General features: G+C 38.3%; 1 protein-coding gene across 8 annotated transcripts in view; it reads left to right on the forward strand.

The window, feature by feature from the left end:
- The first annotated feature begins 302 nt into the window (after positions 1–302).
- The window catches only part of OPTN (optineurin), a 38,542-nt gene continuing 19,573 nt past the window's right edge, over positions 303–19,271 (forward strand). The window contains exons 1-7 of one of the 8 annotated variants that reach the window (XM_007503968.3): positions 370–556; positions 773–839; positions 9,270–9,446; positions 10,091–10,293; positions 14,537–14,716; positions 16,620–16,693; positions 19,126–19,260. In XM_007503968.3, the coding sequence (XP_007504030.1) occupies positions 9,281–9,446; positions 10,091–10,293; positions 14,537–14,716; positions 16,620–16,693; positions 19,126–19,260 (758 nt within the window). In that variant the 5' untranslated portion in view covers positions 370–556; positions 773–839; positions 9,270–9,280. Of the gene's footprint in view, positions 557–648; positions 1,197–9,269; positions 9,447–10,090; positions 10,294–14,536; positions 14,717–16,619; positions 16,694–19,125; positions 19,261–19,271 lie in introns of those variants that run through there. The other 7 variants (XM_056799453.1, XM_001368261.5, XM_007503965.3 and 4 more) reach the window with 7 other exon arrangements.

Here is a 19,271-nt window from a genome sequence, read left to right on the forward strand (position 1 = left end):
TTATGGCAGTTTAAGATTCGGTACTGCTAGACCCTTCTTCCCCTTCCTTCCCCCCATCCTTCTACAGTATAGTTATTAACGATCAGGCCAGAAAATGATTCCTATAGGATCTCAGACGTGGGGTGTTATGTACATATTTATGTATGTGCGTGCACGTTTGCGTGAACAAGTTCAGATCAGCAGGGGATCCTCCTTGTGGAGGGGTATCCAGCTCTTAGGTGCCTTCTGCCTTTGAAACTCTGCCCTTCAGGAGCTGGGTCTTTCTGAGGCATACAGCGACCCCTTTGGACATGCGCTGGAACCCTGGTTCGACCCGGGAAGAGCTGGAGGGAATCCCTGTGCCCGCTTCAGGAAGCCCGAAATGACGTGGCGGCGACGGCGGCTGGGATGGAAATGACGCACAGAAAAGAAGCGAGGCCATCCCGCTCAACAGGGCGGGGTTTCCAGGCTCCCCTACCTTTCTCTCTCCCGCTCCCACAGAAGCCCCACAGCGCCTCCACCTCACCCAGCTGCGGGGGATGCAATCGGAACCCGAGGATGCGAGCCCCAGAGCAGGGTAGATGAGGGGAGGGAAAGGGAAGTGCTGGTATGGGAGGAGCCGGGGAAATTCCCCCGACCGGGCGGGGGAGGGCTCCGGCCGGTCAGCTGAGCGGCTCGGGGCGGGGCCAGGGGCTCCACAACAAACGCGGCTCCGCTGGCTCCCTGCCCTACCTTGTGCCCTCGCCGGCCTGGGGCCTGGTGGGCGGTGTCTCTAGTCTGCCTCCACCCCCAGGCCCTCCGGGATGTGACCGAGGAAGCGGTGACCCAGGCGAACTGCTCGTAGGACCGCGAACGCGCCGGTAAGCCGAGAGAGGGCAGGGCCACCTATCCTCCTTCGAAATGAGGGCCCGTCTGGGACTGACCTCGTCCCTGAGGCGCCGGTGCGGAGGGCCCCGGGTGGAGCCCTGGGGTCGCAGGAAGAGCGCAGGGCTCGCTGTCCAGGGCTCAGATCCCACGGCCGCTGCTTCCTACTGCGTGACCTTGGCCTTGTCATTTCACCTGCCGCCTCCCCTGTACCGAGGAATGGTGACCCTATATGATCACTGCGCTTTTGAGTCACCTTAATTTTAGGAAAGCGAGAATTCCTTGGGCTGAAGGGCAGAGGTCGGGGACCGAGTTAGGGATTGGGAAGTCCCCCGCTGCCCGCCGGCCTCGAGGTGAGTGAGATGCTGGTGTGGTACCGATCCTGACGAGGCTCGGGCCCCCGCACTCCCTTGTCGGCGATTCATTGGGGTCAGTCTGGGAGGGTCGAGAAGCTTCGGTGGACCGGGACCCCACAATTGGATTGCTCTGGAATGGAGGGAAAGCAAAACCTGATCCAAGGGAAAGAGCCCCGGGGGCTGGGGGGAGGAATGGCGTGGGAGGGGCCCTCACTCCCCTTGAAGTCTAAAGAGCCACTTCCGGGGTATTCTTTCCTGGTAAAGTGGCTTCAGAAAACCTGCTGCCCTACTAACTGCAAAAATGTCGTGAAGATGAAAGGAGAGTAATGAGCTGGGGAAAGATACGGTGATGTTGGTCTTGGTAAATAAAAGGTCGCCTTTCCGAGCCAGGAACCCTGGGGTGGGAGTGAGGAGGAGATCCAAAACCTGAAAGCCTTGGATCTGTCTGCAAGTCACTGTCTAGTACGGATTGTGCTAGAGAGTTCTAGCTGGGATGCTCCAGACCACACTGCTGTCATAAGCCTGAATAAACAAGCGAACTTTGTTTTTAATGTGCAGCCGGGAAGACAATAATGGTATTCAGTTTTGTCCTGTGAAGAGTCTTTGGGATTTCTCTGATGAGGCTACTTTAGGTAGAAGCAAAATAAAAGAATTTCATTTGTTGACAACAACTGTAAAGAATATCACCAATTAAGTGAAGTCAGTTAAATACAAAAATGAACAATTGGGACAACTAGGTGGCTCAGTAGATAGAGAGCCAGGCCTGGAGACAGTATACGGGTCCTGGGTTCAGATGTGGCCTCAGACACTTCTTAGAAGTCACTTAACACCAATTACCTAGCCCTTAAAGCTTTTCTTGGAACCTTAGAACTAAGACAAAAGATATGGGTTAAAAAAAAAAAAGTCCAGCATTTATTGATGTGCTAGCACTGTGTTATGTGCTAATAATAAAGACAGATACAATATGAACAAAATTTGAAATTGTTTATATTCTGTCCAAGAAGACAACATGCAAATATTATATAAGCATATTTACATACACACAGAGAGAAAGAGAATGCATTATCTGTATATGTAGTACACTTAAAGGTATATTTTTGCTGGACATAAAAAGCAGTTCTACTCTGGAACCTTTAGAGAATAAAGAAATGTCTCATGTTAGAGACTGTTTATCCATCTGTTTCTCTATATACAGACTACATACATGTATATGTATGTTGTATGCATATACATGTACACATAAGATATCCGCAAAATCTTAGTGCCTTACGTGTTAATAGCTTACAACTGCACTAAGCTTTTGGAATTCCCATAGTTATAGATAAAGCTATAAATGGCTATTAATATATATGCATGTATAATAAATATATACATGTATTTCACATATATGTAAAATAAGTATATACAATTTTTAATATGAGTTAGTTTGGGGAGAAAGATACTAGCAGTGATTGAAACTATGGAAAGACCTGTGTAGGAGGTAGCACATGGTAAGATGGAAAGAGAGTTAAATTTGGAGTCAGAGAACCTGAGTTTGAATCGTGGTTGTTAATTTACTGTTACCTGTATAATTTCAGGCATCTTTAGACTTGTTTCTTCATTTATAAAACAAGAGGGTTACACTGAACAGTCTCCAAGATCCCTAGTAGCTCTAAATCTGGGTTCACTGGAAATAGCCCTTGAGCTGAGCTTTGAAGGAAATGATTTTGAGGCAGAGTGAGGAGGGATGGAGGTCAATCTGTACAAAAGTCCTAACGTGGGAGATGGAAAGCCCTACATAAGGAAGAGCAAGAAAGGCAGTTTGACTAGACCATAGTGTTTGTAAAAGTAAGTAATGTATAATAAGCCTGGAAAGGCAAGTTGGATCCAAAGAAACTTAAATTTGATTCTAGAGGTGATAGGGAGGCACTAAGGTTTCTTGAGCAGAGGAGGGACATGATATTAGGCTGGGTCTGACTCAAGCCACTCTCCTGATAGTTTAGGTTCAATATCAGAACAAAATGAACACTTGCAGGTTATTCAACAGTTACCACAAAATTTACTGAGCACTGCTCCCTCTCTTATATTGCCCATTGTGGCCAGCCAAGCATCAGAGAGCTCCTGAAGGATCTCAGGTGACCAGAAGTGATGTAATCTTTACTCAACCAAGCATCCAGAATGGTCTCAGCATCTTCTAAGGAAATTATAGAGAGGCAGGGGTTAGTGTGGATTTGAGAGATAGAATGAAGAAAGGAGAAACTGGAAACAGGGAGGAAAATGAGAAGGATGTTTCACTTGTCCAGCCAGGTCATATGAGCAGAGAGAAGGAGATGGATGTGAGAAATGTGGTGGTTGAACAGACACGACTTGTCAGCTGATTAATTGGGAATGCTCAAAGCACTGTGCTAGGTGCTATGGACAAAAAAGAAAAAACAGTTTTTTTTACTGGGAATAGCATCTTGGCAGATAAGTTTGCCAAGTAATTTTTTTTTTTTGAGAGAAGCAGTAGCAACTTGATTCCTTGAAGATGTTTGTATGTTATGGCCCTATACAGTCTTCCATTAAGAAGTTAATTCTAAGAATGGAATATTAGATACCTCCCCCATTGCCTCTTCCCCCCCAAAAAAACCTTTTCAGGGTTGTGACCTTAAGCATCCAATGGGTTGTTTGAAATTAATAAAGGAGGGGGCAGCTGGATGGCTCAGTGGATTGAGAGCCAGGTCTAGAGATGGGAGGTCCTGGGTTTAAATCTGGCCTCAAATACTTCTTAGCTGTGTGACCCTGGGCAAGTCATCCACTGTGTAGCCCTTACCACTTTTCTGCCTTGGAACCAATACACAGAGTGATTATAAGATGGAAGGTAAGGGTTTAAAAACAAAAAAGAAAGAAATTAAGGAATAGTATGAATTTCTCCTCACATTCCAGTGGAAATAAGAATAGATTTATCTAACTCTTAAAATTTCTAGGAATGTTTACCACATAACCAGAAGAAAGAATGATAATGATAGTCCTGGCTTCTCTCCTTGCCTCTAGCTTGTCTCTTTCCAATCTGTCTTCTACCAAATGATATTCCTAAAATATTGGTCTGACTGTGTGGCTGATTTCCTCAGACATCTCCAAGGGTTCCCTACTGGTTCTAGAATAAAATTCAAACTGCTATTATTAAAAGCTCTGCCCAATCAGAGCAGCTAGGTGGTACAGTGACTAGAACACTGGGCTTGGAGTGAGGAAGACTCATCTTTCTGAGTTCAAGTATGGCTTCCCACATGTCCTAGCTGTGTGATTCTGGGCAAGTCACTTAATCCTGTTTACCTCAGTTTTCTTATCTGTAAAATGAGCTGGAGGAGGAAATTAATCGCTCCAGTTTCTTTGCCAATAAAACTTCGAATGGGGTCATGAAGAGTCAGAAGACATCCCAGTTGTGCTCCATCTTGCCTTTCCATACTGGTTACATATTACTTCGGAGGAGCTGCATCCCACCCAACTGACCTACTTGCTTTTACACAGAATATTCCAATCTCCTACCTCAGACCTTTGTTCTTTATGCCCAGCATATCCTGACTCACTTCAGTCTCTTAGAATCCCTAGCTCTCTCCACTTCTTAGCTCCAAGGCTACTTTGTGTATCAGGTCGGTTACCCCTTAGGTGCTAGAACTCTACCCTTACATATTTCACTTGGTATATATTTGTATTTAGATGCCCACCTCATTCCCCCCCTTCAATAGAATGTAGACTCCTTGAGCAGGACAGTTTCATTTTGTTTACTTTGTCTGGCACAGTGCCTGACGGGTAGTAGTAGAGGCTTGATAATGTCTTTTAAGAATCTCAGAGTAACTAACAAAATGCTAATTGAGCTTCTGCTTAGGTTACCATAGAGACAGCCTGGCACAGTGGCTCAAGAATTAGCCTCTGAACCAGGAACATGGTAGTTCATGTCCTCATTAAGTGACCTAATCTCTTAGTGCTCTGGACTATAGCTGACAAACTTAACCTGTCAAATTCCCATTTAAGATGAAATCAGAAATCATTTAATAACAAAATAATTAGAATAGAATAGAGATATTGCTATTTGTTGTTTCCTAAGTCAATATGTGGCCTCAGCAAGGCTTTCCAATAGAATCTGAAGCCACCGGTCTACATAGTCTAAGATTAAGTGATGAAGATGATGTTGACTTGCTTTGGTAGAGGAAGTTTTAACATCCAGGAGGTTCCTTATATCAATAACATTATAGACCAGACCCTATCTCTATCCTGATGCTTCTGCATATTGTTTAGCCATTCATTATATGTGATCACCAAAGGAAAAAAAAGGATTTGAGGCCTGGCCTTAGAGTCAGGAAGACCTAGGTTCAAGTCCAGCCTCCGACACACTTACTGTATGACTTTAGGCAAGTCACTTACACTTTCAGAAAACTGAGCCTGTTAAATTAGGGACAAAGGTTGAGGGTTTCCATACATTCTCTGCTGAAATGAATTTACAGATGTACACCAAAATATGAAATTAAAAATAAATGATCCCTCTCCTAAATGAAGAAAAGGCTGCTTGACCTCCTGAGTTTGCCTTGAGCTGTTTTTCTAATAGTGGTGATATTCATTTTTAATTTAATTTAAATTGAACAGACAGCTGATAATTACTATGACAATCAGAAATGCTGACAAGTAGGGTTTCCGATATTAATTTATTAATTGACCAGTCATATAAATTAATTTGGTCAAATGATTCTCTTGGTCATCATAGACTAAGAAATTCCCTGTGGATCATTAAATAACATTTTGAAAGCTTATCATTCAAGCTTTTCCCTAGATATTCTCAGATTGGTGAATAACCAATGAGGAGGTGGTCCATCTTTCTCTCCATCCCTCCCTGATTCCTTCCTTGATGATGGAAAATCACATTCCCATCTCAGACAACTGAGCATGTTAAGTTGCATTCACTGCAATGTAGAGTGAAGGACTCCATTTACTGGGCAAGATAGAACCCACAATCTCACTTTCCTATCACCCTTTTATAGAAAGTACTCTAGGGCAGGGCAGTCTTTGAATTTGCTAGTGTGTGGAATAGAAAATTGATGACAAGTGCTACGCTCACTCAAACAAAATCAGTCAGAAAGTAGGAGTAAAAAGAGGTAGTTGTTTATTCCCGTTCGTGATAGAGAGCACTCCATTGATGGGCTAAAATGCCTACTGACTAGGTAGTAAGCAGTCAATATATACACAAGGTTCCTTCCCCCTCCCCTGTCAGGCCCACCCTGCCCTCCTCACCCCTCCCACCCACCCAGGCTTTGACCCACAAACCCAAACACCCATGCTTCCAACCCAACTCACATGAGGCAAGGGAAAGCACTGAGCTGTTCATTTCCCCTTCTGTCCTTCATCAGTCTCTTTCCCAAGCCTGTCCTGGAGTCCTCAACCAACTAAAAGGTAACAAACTGGTTTTATAAGCTAAATGCTCATTCTGAGAATAGCACATGAAATTGTCCCACACACTAAGAACAAAAGAATAAGTAAAGAGGTTTGAGGAACAAATTTGAACCTCAATTCAAAACTCAGAAATAGAAGTAATCCAATATATTAGAAATAAATCTCAGTACCTACTATGTTCTGTGCCACCTGAGGCAAGTCACTTAACTGTTTGCCTTAGTTATCCATCTGTAAAATGAGCTGGAGAAGGAAATGGCAAATCATTAGAGAATTTCTGCTAAGAAAACCCCAATTGGGGTTGCAAGGAGTTGGACATGAACAAAAACCAACCATACAACAAACAAGCTGTATTATGTAAGTGGTTTTCTTTGTAACCCTCTATTTTATTTTATACATTTTTATACATTAAAAAAAAATTATTCTGAGGAGTCCAGAGGTTTCAATCAAACTGCTGAGGAGTCCATGACACCAAAGAGGTTGAGAACCCTGGATTAGATGATTTTCAAGATCCTTTTCAGTTTTAAATCCTACTAACTGAATTAAAAATCCTTTAATCAGAATATCTGATTATATAAAACCCTATTCCTTGAGTACTGTTAACAAGAGGGTTACTATGTTCCCATTAAGGAAATAAAGCAAAGGATAAGGGAACTGGAATGGATCACATTAGATTGAATACTGAACACAGGAGTTCACTGTCTCCTTTGTAGCTCTGTGACCCCCAAGCAAGGCCCTTAATCTTTGTGATCCTGTTTCCTCATCAGTAAAATCATAATAGCACTTAACTGCAAAAGATTTTTCCAAGTATCTAATGAGATAATATATGTGAAACATTTTGCAAATATTACAGCACTATAAATGTTACTTTTTTAGGATTGCCTGTCATAGAATTTTAATGCTAAAATGATCATCTATCTAGTTCAACCCCTTAATTTTACAGATGATACATCTGAGACCCCAGATTACTTTTATGTGGTCATAGGGAATTAGCCAGTGGTAGAGCTAAGACTCAAACTCTCTTCCCCAGTTTTCTGACTGTGTACTTTTCATTAGGCTATGTAGTGTCTCCAAATGCAATCAGTTTACCTTTTTTGGAGTTTAGACTAAATCTGAGCAAAGCACAGACTTTAGAAAAGAATTTAAGCTTTAACTTAGTTGTACCCAGAAGGACTGTACATATAGGAAGATCCAGCACAGGCAGAAGTGGGGGGAAGGTTTTTTCCCTAAAATGTTTTCCATTTTTTCTGGAGTAGTAGTGGTCCACATGTAGAATTTTGGTCAGTAAGCCAGCCCTGCAAGAGAGCCTTAGAAGTAACACCCACTCTCCACTGGTTCTTCCAGGCTCTGAATTAGACTAAAATTTGTTTTCACCCTATCACCCCCAGTACCTTTCCTACTGAAATGCTTTAGATGTTGTTTGCTCAGTTTTCATGATTATTAAAATCCTCTCCAGAGCCACTATTCCTTATCTTGAATCCATTCAGAAAGAGGGTATATGGTATGGGGCAGGAGTGGCAAAGCCCAAGTATATATGAATGTCCACAATAATCTAGCAGATTTAAAACCACCCACATATTATCCAGCCTGTCATTCAATCTTGCTTCCTAAAATAAACTAAAATAATTTTTTGTTTGGGTTTTGATTTTTGTTTTTTAGAGATAGAACCCTGAAGACTGAGCATATGGTTCATGGCAAGGCAGGGAATGTTTTGTGGAGGAAGTTGCATCTGAGTTGGGCCTCAGTTGAAGAAACAGCTTTCATAAAAAGAGACATTTATAATTTATAGTCTGAGATGCTGAAACTGAAGTCCAGGTAGTTTAAATGATTTGCTCTACAACTTACTCTCTGGACTTGTAGCTATTCTACCAGAGAATCTAGCTTCTAGGCTAATTTAAAGAAAATATAACTTTTGCTTTTTTCTTTTTGTTCCAGGGAATGTGACTAGTAAATAAAGTAGGGACAAACTATATATTCATCTACTCACTTTGACAAATCTAAAAAATATATAAACAATACATGTATGAAATTTTGCAGTTAGTAAAATTCAATAGAGATTTCTGTGCCTTGCCCTTGAGAAATTACTTCATCTTTTATGTCAATTTTTCCACCTATTTTGTAACTTGTGGAAGGCCTAGGAATACAATGTTTTCTTTACAGAAAGAAAATGGAACTTAAACAAAAAAAGCTAAAATATCACAAACAGGTATAACATGGGGATGCATCTAATTTAGGGATCTGTGTGGTAAAACCTGGTTTGTTAATGTCTGCTAAGATGGAGATAGGAGCTTTTACAATTGAATGATGTATGCTATTGGAAACTACTGATTCAGTAATCATGGTTTTCCATATTTTCTACCTTCTGCTTCCTAATTGCTGTTTCCACCCCCATTTCCTCCTTCCAGCCAGAGGCCAAAGTATGGAATTTTATTTCACTTACTTGTTAAAGGGGAGATTAACAGGCATTAATTAAAGCCTATTAGTATGTAAGTGGGGCTTTTCTCCCTGACCTCAAAAGAACTGAAAATGCCTTGAAAAAAGGAGAATTTTCTAAGAAAAAGTAACTACCTTCTAAAGCATTTTCTGAGCTTTTCTGGTGTTCATGGAGAATTCTAGGCTCTAGACCTTGAATATGGGAAGAAGAACCTATGTTTTCATGTAATTGTGTCATAGGATCCACTACAATGTCCCACCAACCACTAGGTGACTCTGCTGAAAATGGGGAATGTTCCAAGGGAAGCACAGGGAATGGACCTCAGAATTTGGCTCATCCAGACCTGGATACATTCACTCCAGAGGAGATGCTGAAACAGATGAAGGAGCTTCTTATTGAGAACCATCAGTTAAAAGGTGAAAGATAACTGGCCTCTTATTTCTCATATTTCCTTGTGCCTTTGTGAACTTTAACAACATTATAAAGGCCTAGGAACTAGATTTTCTTACAGTTCCCTTTCTGGGAACAAGTGTCTATAGAATTTGGCTTCCGTCAAGACTAGACCTCTATGTTGTTTAGCTTTTGCACATAGGTCATAATCAAGAATATTAATGTGTAGCCCATTAAAAAATTTTTTTTAAAGCAAAAAACTTACTCAAAGTGGGGCACTTCTAAATGTTATCTTTTTAAGAAAAAAAACAAAACAAAACAACCCATGTATTATCTCTCTTAGGAAGGTCCAAGGTTCCAGTCTAGGATTCCTGAGTCAATTCTTAATCTATTGTATAATATCTCATCTTCATATTAGGGTCCCATAATTTAGGGTTTCTGGAGCACTGAAGACTTGGGAAAGGCCTGACCCATCCTTTTGAACAGGTCATAAATTAAGGCAAGCATCATTAAGCTTTTTTCTTGCTGTCCCTTGAACCTCAGTTGAGCTTTTATATCCAAGTAACAGAATTATCTAGGGAGAAATTTAATTGGATGAGTCCATCCTTCAAATTATTATATTGATCCACTTCTCTGGTCAACTGATACTCTCACTGTGAACTGTATACAGAGGCCATGAAGCTAAATAACCAAACTATGAAGGGACGGTTTGAAGAGCTTTCAGCCTGGACAGAAAAACAAAAAGAAGAACGCCAGTGTTTTGAGTTGAAGTTTAAAGAAGTCAAGGAGAACTTGTTATCTCTGAGTAATGAAAATGAAAAGCTGAGAGCAGAAATTGAAAACCTTAAAGGGAAAAAGGGAAGGTCTTTTGAGGTAAGCAAAATATATTCATTTAAAAAATTCACTGTAACAGAATCTGATCTGTACTCAAATTGACTAAAATCTTTGATTATTCTGGTTGTCCTGGAGTTAGCTTTTGTACTATTGATGCAAAAAAAATTTTACTGAGAAAACTTATGGTATAAACAATATAATGTGGAGCATATTTAACCTTCTTTAAGGAATGTTTTTAAGGATTTGTATGCAAATGAATATTGTTTACAAATAGGGCAGCTAGGTGATATAGTGGATAGGCCTCAGATACTAGTCATGTGATCTGAGCAAGACATTAACTCTGCCTCTGTTTTCTTATCCCTAAAATATGCCAGAGAAGGAAATGGCAAGCCACTAGTATCTTTACCAAAAATAACTCAAATGGGCACAGAGAGTTGGACCCAACTGAACAACAACAAGCAATTATTTACAAATAACAAGCCAGACTTAAATCTCCAGACTTTCCAGGCCTCTGGTCCCTAGAGTCTCTTTAGAAGACAGGTCCGTGGCTTGGGGTCTGAAGTGCAGTTATAGTAGGGGTAAAGCAGATCCTAAAGGGCATCTTACGAAGCCCAGCATATCAAAGGAAAGGTGAACCAGGTCAGAAAAAGGGCAAATTAGAGCTTCCTGCATATCAGTTAGGGTCACAGTTGTGGCCTGTGAGTTGCCATTACACATTCAGGCTGGGAGTGACCCAGTCTCTCAAAAATGAACAAAGAAGCAAAACCACATTTCTATTCCATCTAGCATGTTTAGAACTCCCTCTCTTTGGCAATAGAAGCATGTCCTTGGAAGTTATATGACAACATTTTTAAAAATTAGTTTTTTTTGTTCATTCAGATTGACCTATCTATGTAATCCAAAACTTGAAGGTAGCTTTCTTAGTTTTCAAACAATGATTTGAAAGCTTTTTTGGATGACATTTCATATCTATTAATTAACCTTACTAAGCTAACTTTATTAAAGCACAAATAATCCAAAGAACCTGAAGAAAGTTTTTTTTAATGTTATTTAATTAGATGATTTAGATTTAGAATAATTTTCCATGGTTACAAGACTCATGTTCCTTCCCTCTCCCACCCCCCCTCCCATATCTGATGTGCAATTCCACTGGGTTTAGCATGTGCCATGGATCAAGACCCATTTCCTTTGCTGTAGCGGTTCTCAACCTCTCAATTTGTAGCAATGAGAATACATAATGCATATCAGGTATTTACATTCTGAATCATAACTGTAGCAAAATTACAGTTTTGAAGTAGCCACCAAAATAATTTTTTGGTTTGGGGTCACTGCAACATGAGGAACTGTATTGCGGAGTCATGGCATTAGAAAGGTTGAGAACCACTGCGTGATCTTTTAGAGTCTACTTTCTCAGTCATAGCCCCACCAACCCATGTGATTAAGCAGTGTTTTTCTTTTTTTCCCCACAGTTCTTCCTCTGGATGTGGATAGTGTTCTTTCTCATATGTCCCTCCTAATAGTTCTGGATCATTGTATTGCATTGCTAGTAGAGATTTTACCACAGTGTATCAGTCTCTGTGTATAATGTTCTCCTAGTTCTGCTCCTTTCATTCTGAGTGATTAGACCTTTGTCAGAGGTTTTTGTTATAAAGATTGTTTCCCAATTTGTTGCTTCCCCTGAAGAAAGATTTTTTCTTTTTTATCTTATCTTATAGCAATATATACATAAATTACTGGGCACAAGAGATCCTCTGTATTATAAAGTGATACCCACTATGACACCATTAAGTTGGGGTTGAAAATGAATTTCCCTCTTGAGGTTGTTGTCCTTATTCAAAGAACCATGAATGAGTTGCCTTTGATTATTGCCTTTTTTTGAGTTTTTCCCAAAAATCTAGAATAAAGGTTTTTAACTGTCAGGTTTATAAGCATTAAAAGGAAAAATGGTAACTATATTTCAGCATAACTGATTTCCTTTGTAATTCTATTTTATTTTATGCATTTTAAAACATTATTATGAGGAATCCAAAGATTTTACCAGGCAGGAGGGGGGAGGTCCATGATGGAAATTGTAATTTTTCTCCCAACAGAGTTTAAAGCACTAGATTGGGGTAAAGTATGAGTTAAGTGGGTCAAGTGAAACCATGCTTCTATTTATGCTTTTGCCATGAATTTGATCAGTTACTGAAGTAGTAGCAAAGGAATGAATGGGAGAGAATTTTAAAAAGGAAATATTAAGAAAGTGATTGAATGTTATACATGATAATATTAATCACAGGATCATACATTTAGCACTGGGAAGAACACCTTTACTTTCTGTAGGAGGTAAACTGAGCTCCAGAAAATTTACTGGAGATGCCCAGAGATCACACAGGCAGTAAAGTGGCAGAGCTGGGATTTTGTTGAAAAAGAGGATGGTTAAATGACCTGCCTATTGACTAAGAAAAAGTTCACATGTGGTATCTCTTAGAAATAGAACTGTCAGTGACTCAGCAGAGATCACATTTGCTGCATCTGATCCCTTATATTTCAAAGGACATTAGCTTGCTCCTTTGGAGTTTGCCATTAGTCAAATTTGTGGAAGGTCAAAATGAAGTGGCAGTTTTACTTGGAAAATATGAGCAAGAAGAAGAAGAAAATAAAATTTCTCTTTCTCCTCCCATTTAGACTTACAGGAGCTGACAGTTGGCTTTAGCTTGCCGTGGGCCAATCACATTGTAGTCTGAGAGGGAAGATTCCAGAAACAGTTAGTCTGTTTGGGCAGTTGCCTACAAGTTTCAAGAGAGTCCCTGAATTGAGGGATATTGAGATCAGAAGCTAGGGCCTGGATGGCTTCTTCCAAAACAGGAAGTCAACTGAAATGAGCTGCAAGAAGGACTCAGTAGTGAGGTGGTAGTTTCCTTGGGAGAGTAACTGCTAGTATCATCTTTATTTTTCCTTTGTCATCTTTTTCTTCTTCTAAACCTTGCTTTCCAGCCCCATGTTCTCCATGATTTGTCTTAAAATTTTCCCTTTTCATAAAGTAGTCCACTGAAGGTGTTAATTACCCCATTCTTCTCCACCTGTCTGTCCTTTGCTTCAATAGTTTTTTCCTCAAAGCTTTCAGGACCTTATTAGCTTGAGGTTTTGATTGTCCTGTAAAGCTTCATTGAATAACATTAAAATTATCGGAAAGCATTTACATATCTAATACATTCCTAATTGCCTCTTTGCTAGCTGAGGCTAAGCAATGTATACAAGGGATTACATGGAATTTTTCCTACCTTATAATTATGTTTAAATAGTTCTTTAAGCTTTACAAAGGATTTGCCTTTAACATGGATACACATGTATGTATATGACATAAACATACAAAAAATATTAAATCAGTTCATGATGGATCAGATAAGTACAAAGTTTTGAAACAGCCAACATGTATATATCCTTAGACATTCCTTGAGGCAGGATCTTGACATACAAAGGCCTGCTGTGGTTGAATTTAGATAGTGCTTTTTAATGACTGTCAAATTATCTTGTATTTTTACCTAACCAAGAATAGCAGTGATTGGTTTTGGGGGTGGGGAGAGAACTGGCATAGTAAGTAATGGCCCTTTCTGATTGTATGGCCTTCTCAAAGAGATGAGTTAACACCTGAGATATGGATGATAGCTTCTGCCTTTATTTTCTAGAACTAGATTTATTTTTGAAGGCAAGGATTGTATCATTTTTCATCTTTGTATCACCAGTGATGCTCTTCCTTGCACATAGTAGGTACTGATAGATAATTGTTTTTAACTTGAAGTTTGAATTGAAATTTAGCAATAATCCATAGCTGAGATTTCCAGCACAGTTTCTATTCAGTTGATTGCCAGGATCGTAAATTTAAAACTAAGAGAGACCTTAGAGCCATTAAGCCCAATTCACTCACTTTAAAAATAAGAAAACTGAGGCCTAGAGAGGCTAAATAAATTTCCCATGGTCACAAAGAAGGTAAGTGGCAGAGCCAGGATTTGAACCTAGCCTCCTCTGACTCCAGGTCCAGCATTCTTTCTTTTCTCTCATTCTAGGCTGTCAGCCTTTTCTTTCTGAGCATAATCTTCCCATATTGGAACAAAAGTATTTCTGGAAATGCTTATTATATATCACTTTTTAAAATTGCCAAATGAAAGTCAAGTTTTCCAGTTGGGAAGAGGGATGATCTAGGAAATGAGTTTACCACTTCAATTTGGTGTGTGGAATACATTAGATTTTGTGGCCTGTTTTTTCTATTGGATCATCTGCTTAGCATAACTTGCCATTTCAGGACATCACTGGTGAGTCCAAGATTCCCAGGACTGTGACAGACCAAGAAATGGAGCAACTAAAGACACAAGTGACTCGTCTTCAAGCTGAGAAGGCAGATTTACTTGGCATTGTATCAGAATTACAGCTCAAGTTAAACACAGGCTCCTCTGAAGACTCATTTGTTGAAATCAGAATGGCTGTAAGTTATATAATATAAAATAATAAAAGACAGGGGAAACTAAGTCTTTCGTCACTTTTTCTTTCCGATGCAGGGAAGATAAATGATGCCCTTTTCTGGTAGCTTAGGAAATTTAAGTACAGCCTATTTTGATGTACATTTCCTTTAAAAAAAAAAACTGAAAATAGTTGAGATGAGATATTGGTTGCTTTTCAAAGCAAGAAGTATTGGTTTGTTTTCAAGTTCTGAACAAACACTAATTAAATTGAAAGTAATTCATTATATTAAGAACTATTTTGCTTTGGTCCTAAACCTTGGCCAGCAGAACAGCAGCAAATGTTTAATATATGTTCTTTATCTAGTTTTGTCAAACTAGGATTTATATGGTGTCCTAAAACTAAACATACTAAAAGATGCTGTATGTCTGAAATATGTCTTTTCCCATAAATGTTTTTGGGAAACCTCTATTATTATAGTATTGTAGTAATCAGGCAAATATATTAGGCAGCAAAAGAGAAAAATGAACTCCGTGTGGGCCTCTGGTCCCTTATGACTAAATGAGACTGGGATGGTGAGTGAAAGATTGCCATGAGCATAAATTCATTAGCATCTTTCCTATCTTTTCTAAGACAGTGTTAATATCTTTTAAAGGAAAAGAAATAAAATATCTGTCTCTCTAAAAGAACTAAAAGTATGTGGGAATATATATATATATATATATATATATATATGCAAAAAAAGAAAAACAATCTGTGTTCTAAAGAACCAGTAATTTTTGTGGCAACCAAAAATGCTAGTATAACGTCTGACAGATTGGCACTTGATAAAAAAAATTTTTTTTTTATAAATAGTCTCTAATGTATGACTTTAATTTAGTAAACAAGATAGGCAACAGATATATTGTAGTATGATTCAAAAGTGACTACATCTATACCACCCAACTCAAATAATTTATAGCCAAAAAATTCAAGTGATTTTATAATTCTCCACTTAGAAAACAAAGAAACTTTGTTTCCATGCCCTTTCTGCAAGTTACTGAAGGTTACTAAAAGCTAATGAGTTTTTAAAGAGCGTTTTGTGCTGTAAATAAATTGACAAATTCAGAATAACCACCCACTATATCAGAAGTTTCTAAATGAAATTCCTTCCTTTGAAGCCCTTTATTAGTAAGACATTCTTCTTCACAGGTGAATAATAATCATATTATTTTAGTCACTCATAGGTAGGATAAAACATTTTTTTTTGCTTCGGTGAATTGGAAACGTTGCTTAATAATCTGAAGGATCTCATGCATTAAAAGTCATTTGTAGCCATCTTATTCTTTTTTTTGGAAGATTTTTAAGCTCATTGTAATGTATGTCAGTGTAGAATTTTAGTCAGTGTAGAATTTCTTCCTTGTGCCCTATAGGTTATACAGCCCATAATACATACTTAACAAGAACCATCTTGGCTGACATATATCACTCTTTTAACCTTGTGGGGTGAAAAGTCCATCTCCTCCACTTTGGATCCAGTGATTTTCATACATCTCTTTTCCCAAAATGTAAAAGATGTTAGGAAAGTGTAAGGAGATGGTAGTAGTGCGTGCACCTTATTTGCTTGAGGAGAAAGGGGGGACTTCATAAAGAGAGGCAAGACTTTCTCATTTATAGGGCCACTTTAACATCTTTACCTTCTGAATGGCTCTGCAAAGTGGAACTTAATTTCCTTGTTAAAAGGGGAATGTAAACTTCTATTTCATTTTGAATGAATTAAACATTTTAAATCCTAAGTATTTTTCATGGCTTCTTTGAATTGAGTATATTTTAAATTCTTGCTTTATTTGCTCCATTTCCTTCATTTAATTATAAAAATAAAAGCATTTATCTTTAATACTGTTAATTATTAAGACTGCCTGATTTGACTTTTTTTTTTTATTTTACAGGAAGGAGATGAAACTGGAGCTTTAAAAGAAATCAAGAATGGCCCTGGTTTGATAATACCTGACACCACTGACAAGTAGGTAAAATAAAGACTAGTTACTCTTAAATACATCAGAAAAAGCATTATAATAAGAAACAGAGACTTAAATTAATTTTAATGCATTTATACTACTAATCCTTGAAGAATTTTTTGTTTAGATGTGATTCACTATAGTAATAAAAATGAATTAAATTACCATAATATTATTTAGTACTCCTTAAAGATCAGCTAGTGTATGTAAAAGAGAGAGGACTAGGTATTTCATGTTGCCCAGAAGAGGAGAAAGGTTAAAAAGGTGAGGCAACTCACTTTCTTTTTAAATCCTTACCTTCTGACTTTGAATCAATACTGTGTATGGATTCCAAGGCAGAAGAGTTGTAAGTGTTAGGCAATAGGGGTTAAGTGAGTCACACAGCTAGGAAGTGTCTGAGGTCAGATTTGAACCCAGGAACTCCCGTCTCACGGCCTGGCTCTCAATCCACCAAGCCACCTTGCTGTCCCCAGAACAACTCACTTTCAATCAATAAGTCTTTGGTAGAAATTGGAGTAGAATCATGTCTCCTAGTAATGAGATCAATGAATTTTTAATTTCTGAAAAGGCTGCCTCTTTAATGTAACATAACATTTGCCGCTGTGCTCCATCCTTCATTTATTCTTGCTCATATAGTAGAATGACTAAAGAATTCATAATCTTGCACAAAAATGAGTTGTAGAACTTCCAATCTCAGACTGTACAATGAATGGGGGGATGGGGGAAATGCTTCATAACCTGAATAGCAATGTTTTAGAAGAAAGAATAATGGATTTAGAGGTAGGAGACTTTGGTTTTAATCCTGGTTATAACATTTAATAGTTGTATGACCATGGACAAGTCACTTTAACTAAATTTCCTTGTCTGTAAAATGGAGATATTATTTAGCCTCAGGATTATTCTGATGAAAGCATTTTGTGTGATCTTTGAAGTGCCACATCAACATGAGTTTATTATCTGACCCAGCTAAAGTTTGGATGGGTGATGTAGGGACACAGGTGTGAGAGGGAACCTTTTGGAGGGTAAGCAGAATAGTTTTAAAGAGGAAATATAGACTGAAAAGTGAATTAGTAGAACTACTATTGTCAAACCTGAGTTAAACTACGTTCCACAATTCTTAGGGCTGCATCCCTTTACTAAATAAAATTTTTTATTCCAATAGTTTTAATTACAGTGCTTGTTTGTCAAAATGAAAACTGAAAGGAAGTATACAAAATAATTGGTTACTAATTGTGTATTGAAAGCAGTAAGAGTTTCCACACCACCGAACTGACAAATTTGGTGTTTTATTTTAGTGTGTGCATTGAATTAATCTTAAAATTTTAATGTAACTTGACAAATGCATAGCCTCAAAATGTGGTGGTTTTGCATTTTTAACATTTATGAAGTACTTTATATTGGTTATGCTCCCATATAAGGGGAAATCCAGTGAAAAGAATTTTTTAAAAAGAGTCATGGGAACTTACATTATATGTAGAGGAAAGTATCATCCCCCCCCCCCCCCCATAAATACAAAAATAATACAAGATAAAAATAAAATAATTTTGGTACAGAGGGCACTAATATCTGAATACTTTGGTATATGTCATCTTCCTTGCAAGCTTGTAGTTTTGTATGAGTCAGTCTGAAATGAGCTAAATATTCTAGAATATCATTATCAGTACCTTCCTCAGCTTTTTTCCTTTTTTCATCTGATGACTCCTTGGTTTTATTTTTGTTGTTGTTAAAGAACTTTTCTAGCAAAGAAAAGAGGGGGAAAGAAGGCAATTTTACTTGAAAATTTTGGGCAAATGTTCCTTCCAGCGATAATTTATTCTAAGGCATATTATTTAACTCTTCAGGAAATGTAAATTGCTTTGCTTCTATTTATTAGCTTCCTAGGAGTTATCTTAATTCCAATGCTTTCCCTCTGTTAATTTCTTACTGATCCTATATATGTAACTTGTTTTTTATATATTCATTTACGTGTTGTCTCCCCTGTTAGAAATGTAAGCTCCTTGAGGTCAGGGACTGTCTTTTGACTCTTTTTGTGTCCTCAGTACTTAGCACTATGCTAGGCATATAGTAGGGACTTAAAGATTGATTGATAAGTAATGCTATAACCACATTTATCCACATCCCATTTTGCTATTCTGTTAATTCACTTTTGCCTAATAAAGATCCAAATTTAGATTCTCACAGCTAGGAAGGGTATTTGGCTGGATGATTTTTATTTATCTTAGATAGCTCACTATAGGATTCCCGCAAAAGTGCTTGCTGTGGGATTTAAATGTGGTCATATATCAGTGAGTAGTAGCAAATACTCAGTAGAGTACCCTGTTTAAAACAGACCATGTTTAAATGAAATAATTTAAGTTATAATCCTTTTACTTCTTAATCCAAGTATTTAATGTTTTGTTCTTTAATTATACTAAAGCAACACTTTTTCTCTGCATAGGAACAAATCTGTGGATGGGGCAAAGAATTATTTGGAATCTGAGGAATTAACTGTTAGCCAGCTTCTACTTTGTCTCAGAGAAGGAAATCAGAAGGTGGAGAGACTTGAAACTGCACTCCAAGCAGCTAAAGACAAGTATGAAATGA

Source organism: Monodelphis domestica, chromosome 5 (assembly GCF_027887165.1).
Source record: "Monodelphis domestica isolate mMonDom1 chromosome 5, mMonDom1.pri, whole genome shotgun sequence".
Lineage (NCBI taxonomy): Eukaryota > Metazoa > Chordata > Mammalia > Didelphimorphia > Didelphidae > Monodelphis > Monodelphis domestica.